At 27.4% G+C, this 13,844-nt stretch overlaps 1 protein-coding gene across 3 annotated transcripts in view; it reads left to right on the top strand.

Annotated features, from left to right (window-relative positions):
- Positions 1–13,844, top strand: part of LOC142334480 (dehydrogenase/reductase SDR family member 11-like) — a 75,783-nt gene that overhangs the window by 30,168 nt on the left and 31,771 nt on the right. For all 3 annotated transcript variants that reach the window (XR_012758830.1, XM_075382545.1, XM_075382544.1), the window contains exons 2-3: positions 2,229–2,397; positions 6,427–6,556. Coding sequence is in view for 2 of the 3 variants with exons in the window: in XM_075382545.1 (XP_075238660.1) it covers positions 2,229–2,397; positions 6,427–6,556 (299 nt within the window). In the remaining variant the exon portion in view is untranslated. The remainder of the gene's footprint in view (positions 1–2,228; positions 2,398–6,426; positions 6,557–13,844) is intronic.

Raw genomic sequence — 13,844 nt, 5'->3', positions numbered from 1 at the left:
ACGGATTACGTCTCCGCATTACGAAACCGAAAGAAAACATAGATTTTACTTTTAATTTTACGTATTAATCTTGTCCCATAAGACCGAAAGGAATTAAAGAAAGAGATTGTAGATTCCCACGATTTGCAAATTATAAATCCAGTAGAGATTATTATTATTATAATAATACAGTACTGTAACTGTTTATCTAAGAATCAATGTTCAGGTGAGGCTAAAGATGTAGACACAAGAATAGTTATCGACTGGAAAAATAAAATTAAAGTAATAACTGCAGGTTACGAAACAAAAAATATCGGTAATTACGGTGAAACCGGTTTATTTTTTTCGAGCTTTACCGAATGATACACTGTGTTTCAAATATGAAAAGTGTAGTGGAGGCATACAATCCAAAGAAAGACAGATTCACTAAGGTGGCTTTTCATTGTACAAACAAATTATAAATAACTGTATTAAAAATGCGTTTAAATAAACTGGTTTCTTCACGAAAACCGATAATGATTATGTTCCGATAAATCTATTTTGCGCAGTACAACAATATTGCGTGAAGTTGAATTTTTGATGCATAGAAAGTAGTCAAAAATCGATTCATGCTGAAGACTACGTGGGTATTGATAGTGATTTGGCAACCGAAGAAGGATTTCAGACTGTAGATGAAATTATTTTCTCTGAAACTAGCAAGACTAACGAAAGTTCAGAAGAAGGACACGGAGAGGATACAGAAAACAAAATTAACAGTTTCGGAGAAGCATTGGGTATGGTCGCACAGCTGGAAGAATTCACGATTCGTATAAACAGCGATGATTTTCGACAGAATATGTTAACCGCTAGAATATATTATTGAAAAAGAAAGTTCCAAGAGTAAATTATTGAAACAGAAAACTATATTTGACTATTTTAGAAAATTATTTTATTTTAGAATTAATATTAAATCATGTTTTAGAATTTAGTGAATTTTTTTTTTTTTACTTATATTCCTGAAGTGTATACTTGAAGTGAAGGGTATAAATTATTGAAAACGAAAATTCCAAGGATAAGTTATTGAAACAAAACCGTACTTGATTATTTTAGAAAATTATTTTATTTTATTTTTAGACTAAGTATAAGTTTCCTAATTAAATGCAGCATAAATGAAAAATTACTAACTTCTAAAAATATAAAACATTCATTTTTAGTGTAACTGAACAATTTTTGAAAATTAGTGGTTAATGCCTTTTATATACAGTTTACGCACTATAAAAAATGCCAGCGGTGGGATGTGGTCAGATAAGATGTCGGGTTAAGCTGGCTTTCTCCAGAAGAAACAGTTCCATACATGTTGACAGGAAGAGCGGAATGGGATAAGGTAGTACACCTAGCAGCAAGTATCCTGAAAACTAAAGCGAGAGAAGCTACAGAATGAGAAAGAGCCTGATTTAAGACCAAGATCAGTAAGAGGACTGCAGATCACCCAGCAAGCAATCCAGCAAGTTCCATACAAAAGACCTGAGACTCGAGCGAAGAAAATTACTTGAAGGTGAAGGGGCGAAGGACAGACTCCTGTGGAGCCATTGTGCGTCTGCACTTGCGTGGATGGGCAACGGTGATGAAGCATGTGGACTCTGGACCCTAAAGGCACTTCCTGGGATCGGGCAATGCTTAAACTGCAGGACCAACCCCGGAGGAGAAGAAACGGTGAGATATGAGTTTTAGTCGGTAGGGTGTGGGTACACATAGGCTCTTAATAACATCTAGCCGAACTCGTGGGAGTCAGACACTCCCCCATTTATTTGGGGTGCATAAATGAGATTTCTCAGATTCATCTACAACAAAATAAAAATAATTTCCGGATTGTTTTAAATGTTTATTCTTGTCTAACTTCATTTTAAATTTGTATAATTCACAGCACAAGAACTCACGATAAATTAGTTTAATTTTTAAAAAAATTTAACTAATTTTGTGGTGATAAATTAAAAAATGTTATCAGAGAAACTGTATCAGATAATGGTTTTAAGTACAAACCATACCATCTTTTTATTAAAACTTCTACCATAAGCAAGCTCAATGTCCTTACAAAAATAACTTTTATTGTATTCATTCTAAATTTATTTAAATTAACTAAAGCTAGCCTGTTTAGTCAAATTTAGTTCTCTACCTTTACTTAATTCATAGATTTGGTTCTCATTCATTTAATTTTCTTTATTCTCTATTGATGTTGATAATTTAACATACGGCTTACTTGAATTTTTTAGGAAATTGCAGACCAAATGAAAAATGAGAATGGTAAAGTGTATGCAGTGAAAGCTGATATCACAAAGGAAGAAGATATAAAAGTAGCATTTGAATGGATTAAAAAAAATCTTGGTGGTGTTGATATATTGATTAACAATGCAGGCATATTATTAAAAACAATGGTTAAAGGTAATCAAATATCTTAGGTAATAAGTAATAAATCTTCATCTTATCTTAATCTTTTTAAATAAGTTTGTAAAGCAAATAAATTATAAAAGTAAATAAAGCAAATTTTTTCCTATCAGATATTAGTATAGTCTAAAGCTTGTGGGGGGGGGGGGGCAATTGTTTAATAACAACTAACTAAACATTAACTAAATTTGTTTAATAACAACATTAGTTAATGGTAAAAAGTATTTACATTCTTTTTAATCTATTTGTGATTTTGATATGCAAACTACATTTGCATATTTTTTGAAATATTGTGTGGAAATTATAATTAAAAATAAAATATTTTTAAACAAGAAAAACATACAATTTCATTACATTACTACTAAAATAGCAAAAAATGTAATATATATAAATGTAATCATATTTATTGTTATCTCATTATCATTGCCATTGTTTGAAAATACTTATTTAAAATAATTCTTCTACCTCTTAGTATCGAATATTTATATATTACAATAGATTCAACATTCCAAAACATAGATAATATTTTTGATCAATAGTATATGAATAGTTTACTTTTTCATTAATTGTTACTTTTCCCCTTCAGCAAATGAAAATAAATAAAATAATGCATATGAGGATAAATATATAAAGATTTATCCTCCTAATAAGTCATATAGACTTATTCCCTATGTTGTTAATTGTAGTAGATTCTATGGTACTTACGTATTAATGCCACCGGAGCTACAGCTTTATTTAAAAACAAAGAAGTCAATCTGATTTCAGTGGAAAATGGGCCGATATAGAGTTTAACATAGATTCAAAACAGTCTCTTTATTAATTTTAATAAAAAATTATTTATTTTATAATTTAACCAAACTTAAACTATGCTCGCTTCGCTCGCTAACCTTGACTAATTAACACCGTAATTTTTTGGCTATTTATAGTGAGCCAAGCAAGTGTAGGTTAAGTTTGGTTAAATTATATTTATAAAATAAATTTTTTTTTTGTCTTCAGTCATTTGACTGGTTTGATGCAGCTCTCCAAGGTTCCCTATCTAGTGCTAGTCGTTTCATTTCAGTATACCCTCTACAGCCTACATCCCTAACAATTACCTAAATATAAATAACCATTTCTTAAAATTAATAAATACTCAATTTTGAATAAATCTGTAGCTGCGGTGGCGTTAATACGTAAGTACCATTCTATTTAACAAGTATTTTTTTTTTTAAATAAATTGTATAGTTTTTTACTGCTGAAAAATTTTGTACAAGAAGATTATTAATAAAGAGTATACTATGGCGATGTAGAATAATCTCCAGTCTTAGAAGGTTTGTTATAGAGAATCTAAGTCTGATGTTTAATAACCTAATTACCTATCATTAGAACAGCTGTTAAAAACAATTGTTAAAACCATTGGTTATTTCTCTCAGAATGTTTTTTTGTATTGTTTTGTATTTATCAATAATTACTTTTTTTATTGGTAAAATATTTCTGTCATTATATTTTTCATATTACTGGTTTTTTATGTTCAAAATACTTACATAATATTGTCATTAAAATTTGGATGGAAGAATGTTCTTTCATGATCAATGAGTTATAGGTATTTATTTATAGCTTCAAATGCAGTACGATAACTGGAGTTGTATCACCCCTACATGAGATTAAAAAATTAATCTACTAGAAATCTCAACGTTTTTGCCAAATAAAGTACTAACTTTGAATAAATGGAGATCCTGCCTTCCCTCAGAATGCTTTTCTATATAAAATATTTTGTGTTTTTAAACATTTTTTTTTTTAACAGTCAAATTAAATTGGAATGTACTTACTTATTGTTTATTTAATATATTCATTTAGTAATTCACGTTATTAAAATATTTGTTGTTATTTTTTTATTGTATTAAACATCTCAAATATTGTTATAAAACATTATGATTTATTTATTCTTAGATGACATCAATGTTATCATTTTTCACCCTTGAACTGTATAAATCTATATAAAGAATATATTTGAAATGATATAAAAGTATAACAGGCATAGTTATTAGATTTATCATTGGAATTCAACTAATTATGCATTTTATATTAAAAAAAAATCCTAACACATATTATGATGATTTCATATTACTCATGATGTAGCTGACTGAAATCATGGACAATGTCAATGATAGGAAACCATAATTTAAGTTATTTATTTACTTCATTCTAGTCACTACCAATCCATTCTTTTTTATTGTGAAGAATGAATATTATAGCAGTTGAAATATGCTGCAACTAAGATTCAAATCCAGGAATTTTTGAATGAAAATTATGAAATGTTGTAGCATTCACCTGTGTAGGTCCCTTATTACAACCTCATTCCAAATCATTAGAAATTATTTGACTAATTCTCGTTTTTAATTATTTCTTTATTTTTTAATTACACTATTTTCAAGATTAATGTTGAATTTTTTACCTCAAGGGAAAATCAAAAATTGTTTGTCCTTAATCTTTTTGATTAAGTTTAAGGGACAGGAATTCCGAAAATATTATACAACCTTTATCCTTAAAGTTAAATAAATTTTGAAGAACATGAATACATTTCCTAACTGTTTTAGAAAGGATGTTTAAATAATTAGTTAATGGTAAACCTTACAAATTTTAGATGCCTTCACATTAAATTTTAATATTACATGGATTTGAGTAATTATCAGTAAAAACAAGTTTTTTTTTATTTGGGTCTAATTCTGTAATCTTTGCTTAATATATTTTATTGCATTTGCAATAAATTAAAACTAAATAACTATGCATACCAGTGAGAATAAGTGATTCAGTAACTTGTTAAGCCATAGCTGTGTGATAAGACTGTCAATGTAAGAATTTTTCCCTGATCACTGCATGGATTGGACTAAGATATATATAAAAATCTTTTGGCCAACTACCAAAATGTTATTCTTCTGAATATTCTATCAGAATGAATGTTATTCTCAGCTGATGCAGAGTTTCATGAAATTAAATATTATATGCTAGGAAAGTATCAAACTTATTACTGTTTAATTTGTATCTTGATAGAGAAAGAGAAATTAGTGAAGAAAGCTAAATTACACGTCTTCAATGCTGTGTATTTAATTACACTTCTTCAAAGAACTGAAACCTGGAGTTTACTGGGTAAAGTAAGACTTAAAGAGTCTTAATATACTTTATTTGATAAATTTTTGCTGCTTCAGAATTTACATATTTAAAAAGGATTCAAGGAAAAAATGAATAGACAAGATAAGGAATGTAATTTTTTGTAATGAGGTGGATCATAAGAAGTGTATGTTTGATATAACAAGTAACTTTTCCTTATTGATATGTCAAGGAATACTTAGTTCCATTCTTTAAATCCAGTTTAGAATTTATGATTAATTGATTGATTGCATTTTGATCAGTTAAGTTACATAGATAAAGCGATATAAGTAACCCCTAAGTTATATAGTTATATAGATATGATGATATCTAAAATAAATATCTAAAATATATTTCATATATTTTAATAATTTTTGAAGTCAAAAGAAATATTTCTTTTTTTCTTATTAATCTTTCAGTGCTAAATATTTGTTAATTTGTTGAGTGCAGAAAAGAGTTTTTTAAACTATATTGAATTTGAGTAGTCAGTAAGATCTCCACCATGCTACCTATCCAGAAGTAGTTAAGCATACACCTAAACTAGAAATAAATAGAGAAGTTAATAACCGTAAAATTTACTCACAGTTAGAAGGTTAATGTTTAAAGGTTTTTATGAAATATAAATACCAAACAATTTTGATTTAGAATTTCACTGGCTAAGAAATAATGATTACCGTCTTTATCTTATAAAAATACAAAAGGATCAGAATTAATGTTTACAAATTGTAAAATAAACAGTTTGTTTCAATTACTGGAATAATAAATAAATAAAACAATCATGCAGTAATATAAAGAAGAAATACATTTCCTATTTAAGAAAAACTTTTATACTTACTATTATTTGTAAAACTGATAAATCGTATTTAAATAAACAATTTTTTTTTTAAATATTATTTTCAGATGGAGAACATGATAAGTGGAAAACAATGTTTGATTTAAATGTATTGGCAATGGCTTCATGTACTAGGGAGACATTAAATTCGATAAAGGAACGTGGTTTGGATGATGGACACATTATAAATATTAACAGGTTCAGGACTCAAATTTAAATATTGAAACAAAGATAATATTAAAATTGATTTTTCAGCTGTATTTTAAACTTTGTAAAAGATTATGATACGTGACATGTGATGACATAAAACAGATGAAAATTTATAAAAACTGAGTGCCTTTTCTTCACTTATGCCCAGATAAATGTACTAAATTAAGTTTCATTTCAAAATGGACGACTTATTTTGTTGAAAAATTCTGCAACATTGAAAGCTAATCTGCTACATGCTAATGCTACTCAGTTTTTACTTCCTTGTATGAAGTAAAGGTAGAATTGTGATCATGAAAAATTTCAATTTCAATGGAAATATCCATTTTGACCATCCTGAATCCATTTTGACTTGTTTTGGCGTGATGTCTATACATACTTATGTATGTATGTACCACGCATAACTCAAAAATGATTTATGTATGTATGTACCACTCATAACTCAAAAATGATTTATGTATGTATGTACCACGCATAACTCAAAAATGAATAACTGTAGGACATTGAAATTTTGGATTTAGGACTGTTGTATCATCTAGTTGTGTACCTCCCCTTTTGATTGCAATCGACTGGACCAAATGTGTCCAATAAAGCGCAAAATCCAAAAAAAATTGGATTTTGGACTTTTTTTTAACTGCAGTAATAAGCCCTCCTTCAGAGATTTTTAACGATATATCATAAGTGGTACTTATTTTCATTGGTTTCACAGTTATAGCAAAATAAAATTTTAATTAATGAAATATTTTGATTTTACAAGGGGAAGCACATCGGTACATCAGACTTCATCTCCTTTTGTTTTTTAATCTTTTTTTAAAATTTAAATGTACTGATATATTAATAATTATTAATTACAACAAATTATGATTTAATAACAATAAAAAAAAATGAAAATATATCAGAATTTATTAATAAAATAAAATTTGATGTACTTTTAAAAATGTGTATATGTAATTTAATAGTGTACAAGTAAGTCATGTTTGTCCACATCAAATTTTCCTTAAAATTGAATCAATTAATTTAAAATAAAATTATATTAATTTAAAGTGAAAAATATACATTCAGCAATCCCATATTGATTTAATAGAAATGCTTTTATTGTATGTCTTAAAATTATTTTTTATAAAAGTAGAAGTGTTTTATTTTTTATCAAATAATATAATAAAACAGTAAAAAATATCAAAAATTTCCCAACTTATTTTGCTTTAAATGTAAAATTGAGAGTTATATAAAAATATGTGGATAGTAAGATCTTACTGCTATATAAATTGATTTTATTTAGTGTTATAATTTTTTTTTTTAATTTAAAAATGTAATGTAATATAAATTAACTAATGTAGTTATCAAAAATCTTAGAGATTTCACTGCACAACTAACAGGCACAGTAATTGATGCAGTTATAAATAATTAAATTATATTAACATATGATAAGATGAAACAAATCACTTACCTTTTTTCTTTTATTTATTATTCTGAAGAAACAATGAAAAATATGTTAATTCACCTGAAATATATGATCCTACTATACCTTACTGTTGTATCGTAATTACAGTGATAAAATTACTTATATTGATATTAGCTTTTGCAAAAAGCATTATACTCTAAGTAGTGTCATTTCTGACTATGAGGTAATGGCACCTCCCACTACATCTTTTAAATAGTGTGTAGACTAAGCTTACATCAGGACCAAGAACAAACCAATTTATAAGTTTTAAAACTGGATAAGATGTTAAAGATTAATACTTGAACAAACAGACAAAAGATTTTCACATTAAATGTATATCTAATATACATTTTTGGATTAAAGCTCTTGTGGCTTGATAAGACAATAATCTAGAAAATTATCCTTAGCAATTTTTTTTCTATTAAAATGTGAAAGTCTTTTTGTAAGATGATAATCTTTACAAGAAAAGGATCCTTTTTATTGTAAATTTTTACTTGTTTTATTATTTTTAATTAATTTTATTTTAAAGTGTATTTTTAACTGAATTCACAAAAGGAGGTTTATTTGACTTGTATATAGTTTTTTTTTGTTTAACCATGCATAACCGTTTTTCTGTTCAGCATTTTAAAAAAATTAGGGTTGAAATACAGAGATAGAATGATTGCTAACATTTACAGAAACCAAACAGCAACAGTGATAATTGAACGTAAGAAAGAATAAATAATAAGAAAGGGAGTCTGACAAGGATGTTCCCTATCCCTGTTACTTTTTATCTTTACATAGAAATATCAGTTAATGATGTTAAAGAACAATTTAGATCCGGAGTAACAGTACAAGGTGAAAAGATAAAGATGCTACAATTTTCTGATGATACAGTAATTCTAGCTGAGAGTAAAAAGGATTTAGAAGGAACAATGAATGGCATGAATGAAGTCCTATGCAAGAACTATCGCATGAAAATAAACAAGAACAAAATGAAAGTAATGAAATGTATTAGAAATAACAAAGATGTGAAAATACTGAATGTGAAAATAGGAGGAGAAAAGATTATGGAGGTAGAAGAATTTTGTTATTTGGGAAGTAGAATTACTAAAGATGGACGAAGCAGGAGCAATATAAAATTTCGAATAGCACAGGCGAAATGAGCCTTTAGTCAGAAATATAATTTGTTTACATCAAAAATTAATTTTTGAAATTATATGTTTGGAGCGTCGCTTTATATGGAAGTGAATCTTGGATGATCGGAGTCTCTGAGAAGAGAAGATTAGAAGCTTTTGAAATATGGTGCTGTAGGAGAATGGTAAAAATCTGATAGGTGGATAAAATGACAAATTTAGACGTGTTGCGGCAAATTGATAAAGAAAGAAGCATTTGGAAAAATATAGTTAAAAGAAGAGACAGACTTATAGGCCACACATTAAGGCATCCTGGAATAGTAGTTTTAGTATGAAAGGGTCAGGTAGAAGGAAAAAATTGTGCAGACAGGCAATGTTTGGAATATGTAAAACAAATTGTTAGGGATGTAGGATGTAGGGGGTATAACGAAATGAAATGACTAGCACTAGATAGGGAATCTTGGAGAGCTGCATGGTTTTCACGGTGGTAATGTGATGTTGAAAAAAATGTTTAGACACAAAATATCTGTGCAAATTGACCAAAAGATTTTTTTGCCATCCAGTGGGTAGGTAGAGACAGTGGGAATCCTGATATTTTATGTGTGTGTCACGTTAGATGATGTTGTATGGTCTTCTATAGGCCAGGTAATGTTATTTTCTGCACAAGATATGTAGCACTGTTAATAAAATCATCAAAAATTGAGATATCTTGTCTTCAACCTTTTAGACCCAATGTAGTTATATATATTATACAGCATCAGTAAGGACAATGGGAATCTTATAATTCTATAAACGTGCATCACATTACATGGTCTTGATGTTGGTTATATTTTTTCCTATAATGCATGATTGAAAATTATACTTTTGTTTACAGATAAGTCATATTAGTAAAAATATTTCTTTATGTAGATTGTTTATTTTAAAAAATATTCCTAAAATTAAAGAAAGTGAACAAATGATTGTAAAATTTCATATCTAAGTGAGCAAGATTGGCTTGAATGGTGGATACTGATTGATTTGGGAAGGAAAAGATACACACAGTTTATATAGTATTTAATTTTTTTAAGTAGGAATAGAAAAGTTTCTGCTATTCACGAATTTTAAAAGTTTGTGAATGACAGAAACTTTTGTTTTTTAAAACAAAATCTGCTTTAAATTTTTCATACTTCATGTTTTGACATTTTCTGAGACGGGAGTTGATTAAAATATTGCCCAATTTAGTATCTTTTTTGATTCAGGAATTAGGTAGATTTTTCTGCTTTTCTGTAAGCTTTCCAAGAAAAATGAATCTTTAAGAATTCTGAAAGTATTCATAAGAAAAGGTTTATATTCTTAAGATTGACTTAGTACAACTGTAAAAATTATTCACTTCCTATATAAAATCCTCAGCACCTTTATATAAGATAAGCAGAATACTTCCTGGATATTTTTATCTCTTAATTTTTTTGTGATTTTGTGATAGAAATTAAAAATAATAATATCTTGCTAACAAACTTCTGTTTGAATGGGTATGGATAAAGGATGAGTTTAGTTGGTAATTATTTTGCTTTTTATCAGGAACAATTTAGCTGACAATGAGAAATTTCAATAAGGCTGGTTAGTGAATTAAGAAAATTGATATTACTAGAGTTTAGAAAAATAAATGAGCAGAAAGGGAAATATTGAAGGATACTTTATAATTAAGTGGCTGGGGTTAGTTTGCTTTTTAATTTCCCAAAAAATAATAATGCTGGAAATAATAGTGTGCAATTTTTTCCTAATTCATTGTAATTACAGTTTTATAAATTATTATTTAAATATTTTTGTTTCATTTCAAAGCTCAAATAGTAAATGTCTTTTAAATGAGTAATTATCATGGAGGGAATATTTTTTAGTTTTTATTATAGAGATAGCATTCAAAATTTTAAGAGCCTAAATATCTTTTTAGTTTAAATAGCTTATTTAAAAAGTACTATATCTATCAGTAAGATGAATTTTAGTAAGTATTTTTAATTTTCATTATTCTAATAACACGGTTTAAGAAATTTTTTTAGATTTTTTATAAAGAAAGGAAATAACTAATAGTAGAATAATTTAGGAATTAGGGTAAAAATAATTTTCTTCATCAGAAGGGAAGGAGTTAAATATTAAATGCTGTACGTAAATTCAAGTAAAGTTCTACTGTGTTGCCTCCAGCTATTTTTTACTTTTAAAGTGTTACATTATGCATGAAAGTTAAATGATAAATTATATGTGAACTTGCATTGTACAAGCACTTAAATTTACTATATTAACAAGAATGCATTAGTTTCCATCAAAACTTGTGAATAATGATTATCTCCTTGAAAGTCATATTTTGAATATGAGTTGTGAAACTGAAACAGAGAATTCTATATAATATATATTCTATTTATTTTAATGTTATTACCAGTACATTACTAAGTCTTAACATAATCTTTTCTACATCTGCTTTTAAAGAATAAAAGTAAAAACAGTGAACCAGAAATTGTTTTTTATTATTTATTTATACTTTTTAACCAATGAAGAAACTTTTATAGTATTTTTTGATAAAATAATGGTATGTGAATCCAAGTTCTGTAATGACTTGTTTGTACTACCATGAGTTTTAAGTCTGTGTTCTGAAACAAACATAAGTTTTTTGAACTATTTTCTAAAAACTATTTGAATATTAAGGTTGACGGTAATAAATCCTCATGTTATGTTCTTAATCTGTTATATAACATTTTAGTACTTTAACCCAATAATGTTAATAATTTAACATTACTTTAATTAATAATTTTTACTTTTTTATTTTACTAAAGTAATGCTAATTTATACAGTTAATTTATAGTATTGTTTATCAATAACAATTAATACATAATAAATACTAAAATAATGAGTCTATAAAAAAATTTAATTCTAATTAGCATGTACTATGTTTTTCTCCATAATGGTTAGTGATGATATTAATTTTTAAAAAAAATCACTTTCGACATGCCGAAAGGCGAAGGTAGATTTCACCAGCACTAAGTTGGGGATAAAAAAGATTTCCTCTTTAAAGTTAAGAAAAACTTCAAATATACTCAATATCACAATGGTTGTATGTGAAAAAAGTTTCACATGCTTAGCATATGACAAGCCCCCCATCTTCCTACAATTCCAGCAAAATTTTGGTGTCATCCCTTGCCATAAGAGTTAGTCATATCAAAAATTGTTTCAGACAAAAGTTTTAGGTAGTATTTAGAGGATTAACGAGCATTTTAAACCAATTTGTTACTGTGCTTATTAAGGCAGGTATGATTTTTTGTGTCTTCAATTTCTCCACCCTCTGGGCAATGGTTGGTAATATCAAAAAACTATACTTAGATAAGTTTCAGGCTCTTATCCAAACAATAGTAGGAACTTTAAATGAATTTGATATTTTATTTAATAAGAAAGTTTTAGCAATATTTTTTTTTTTGAAAAAGCTCTCCCATTTCCTCCGATTTTGTCCATTAATGAACTGACTGAGCTTTTGGGTTGAGTTATTTTTAAGGAACAATTTGAAAGTGATTGGCACAAAATTACGGCAGTTATCGTGTCACAAGAAAGTGAAATATTTATATATAAACTTTTGAGCTGACGATGGTTTTGGGGTCTGTGGGATGTGAAACACAAAAATATGTCAAAATATTTTCTGGAACTCGAATCATGGTACCCATTGCAATAGGTAGCTTTCTTATGAAATCTACCTAATATGAAGTTTTATTAAAACAAACCTAAGCAAATTTTATTTAACGGTATTTTTTGAAGTGTTTTAAAAACACTTCATAATACAGTTAGATTTGGTTTGTCATTTCAAAAGTTTATTTTTTAAAATTGGTTTTACATGTAGATAATGCAACACTAGGATGATAGAAACTGATACCAAATATTCTTTAATAAATCACGCTACATGTCACTGAAATAATTTTTTTTAAATATTAGGTAAATAGGATGTTTAACTGTAGTAGATTACTTACTGTTGCTATATGTCATAGCTAATACAAATGGGTTTATCTAAGATCCCATGACTTTGACTGAGAGAGAGAGACATGAATTTAACTGCAGTCAATCTTAAAAAAAATTACTTTATTTAAGGTATGGAAGAAAGGTGATTAGAATACACATAGTTGGCAATTTAAATAATCATCATATGATTATGACACATGTCCAAGGCAGATCCCTTACACTATATCATTCTATTTATTCCCTGTAAGACATTAAATATCCTGTTATCTCTCATTTCCTCTTAGAACATCTTTAATTTTAACTTTTTCAGTCTCTCTCTTTTTCTGCAACTTCTACTGATTCCTTAATTTGCATTATTTTAATTAATCCTTCTCCTCTCATGATATCCTCCAGCTAGTTAACTTTTTTATTCTTAATTGCTCTGGTTGAGCTTCTATTTAGATAATAACTTTAATAGTAGATTTTCTGCTAATTAGTTGTAACAATAGATTTTTTAAATGAAAACTTATTTTTGGAAATTAAGATAATTTTACAAGAGAATAAAGTTACTGTAATTAGTAACCTGATGATAATTAATTTTAATAATAAGTAACTGTATTCTTGAATTTATTGTTCTATTCTTTTTTTAGTCTTAAGTTAGATGATAAACTGAAATTCTTTATTAAATTTACTGCTTCTACTACACTTGAACTTGAAGATTCTGAATAATTAAACAATGAAAATGAAGGGTAAATGCTTACAGCCATATCCATGT

This window comes from Lycorma delicatula, chromosome 1, assembly GCF_047948215.1.
Source record: "Lycorma delicatula isolate Av1 chromosome 1, ASM4794821v1, whole genome shotgun sequence".
NCBI classification, from domain to species: Eukaryota; Metazoa; Arthropoda; class Insecta; order Hemiptera; family Fulgoridae; genus Lycorma; species Lycorma delicatula.
Note: the sequence above shows the minus strand (reverse complement) of the source record. Positions and strands in the feature narration are given on the sequence as shown.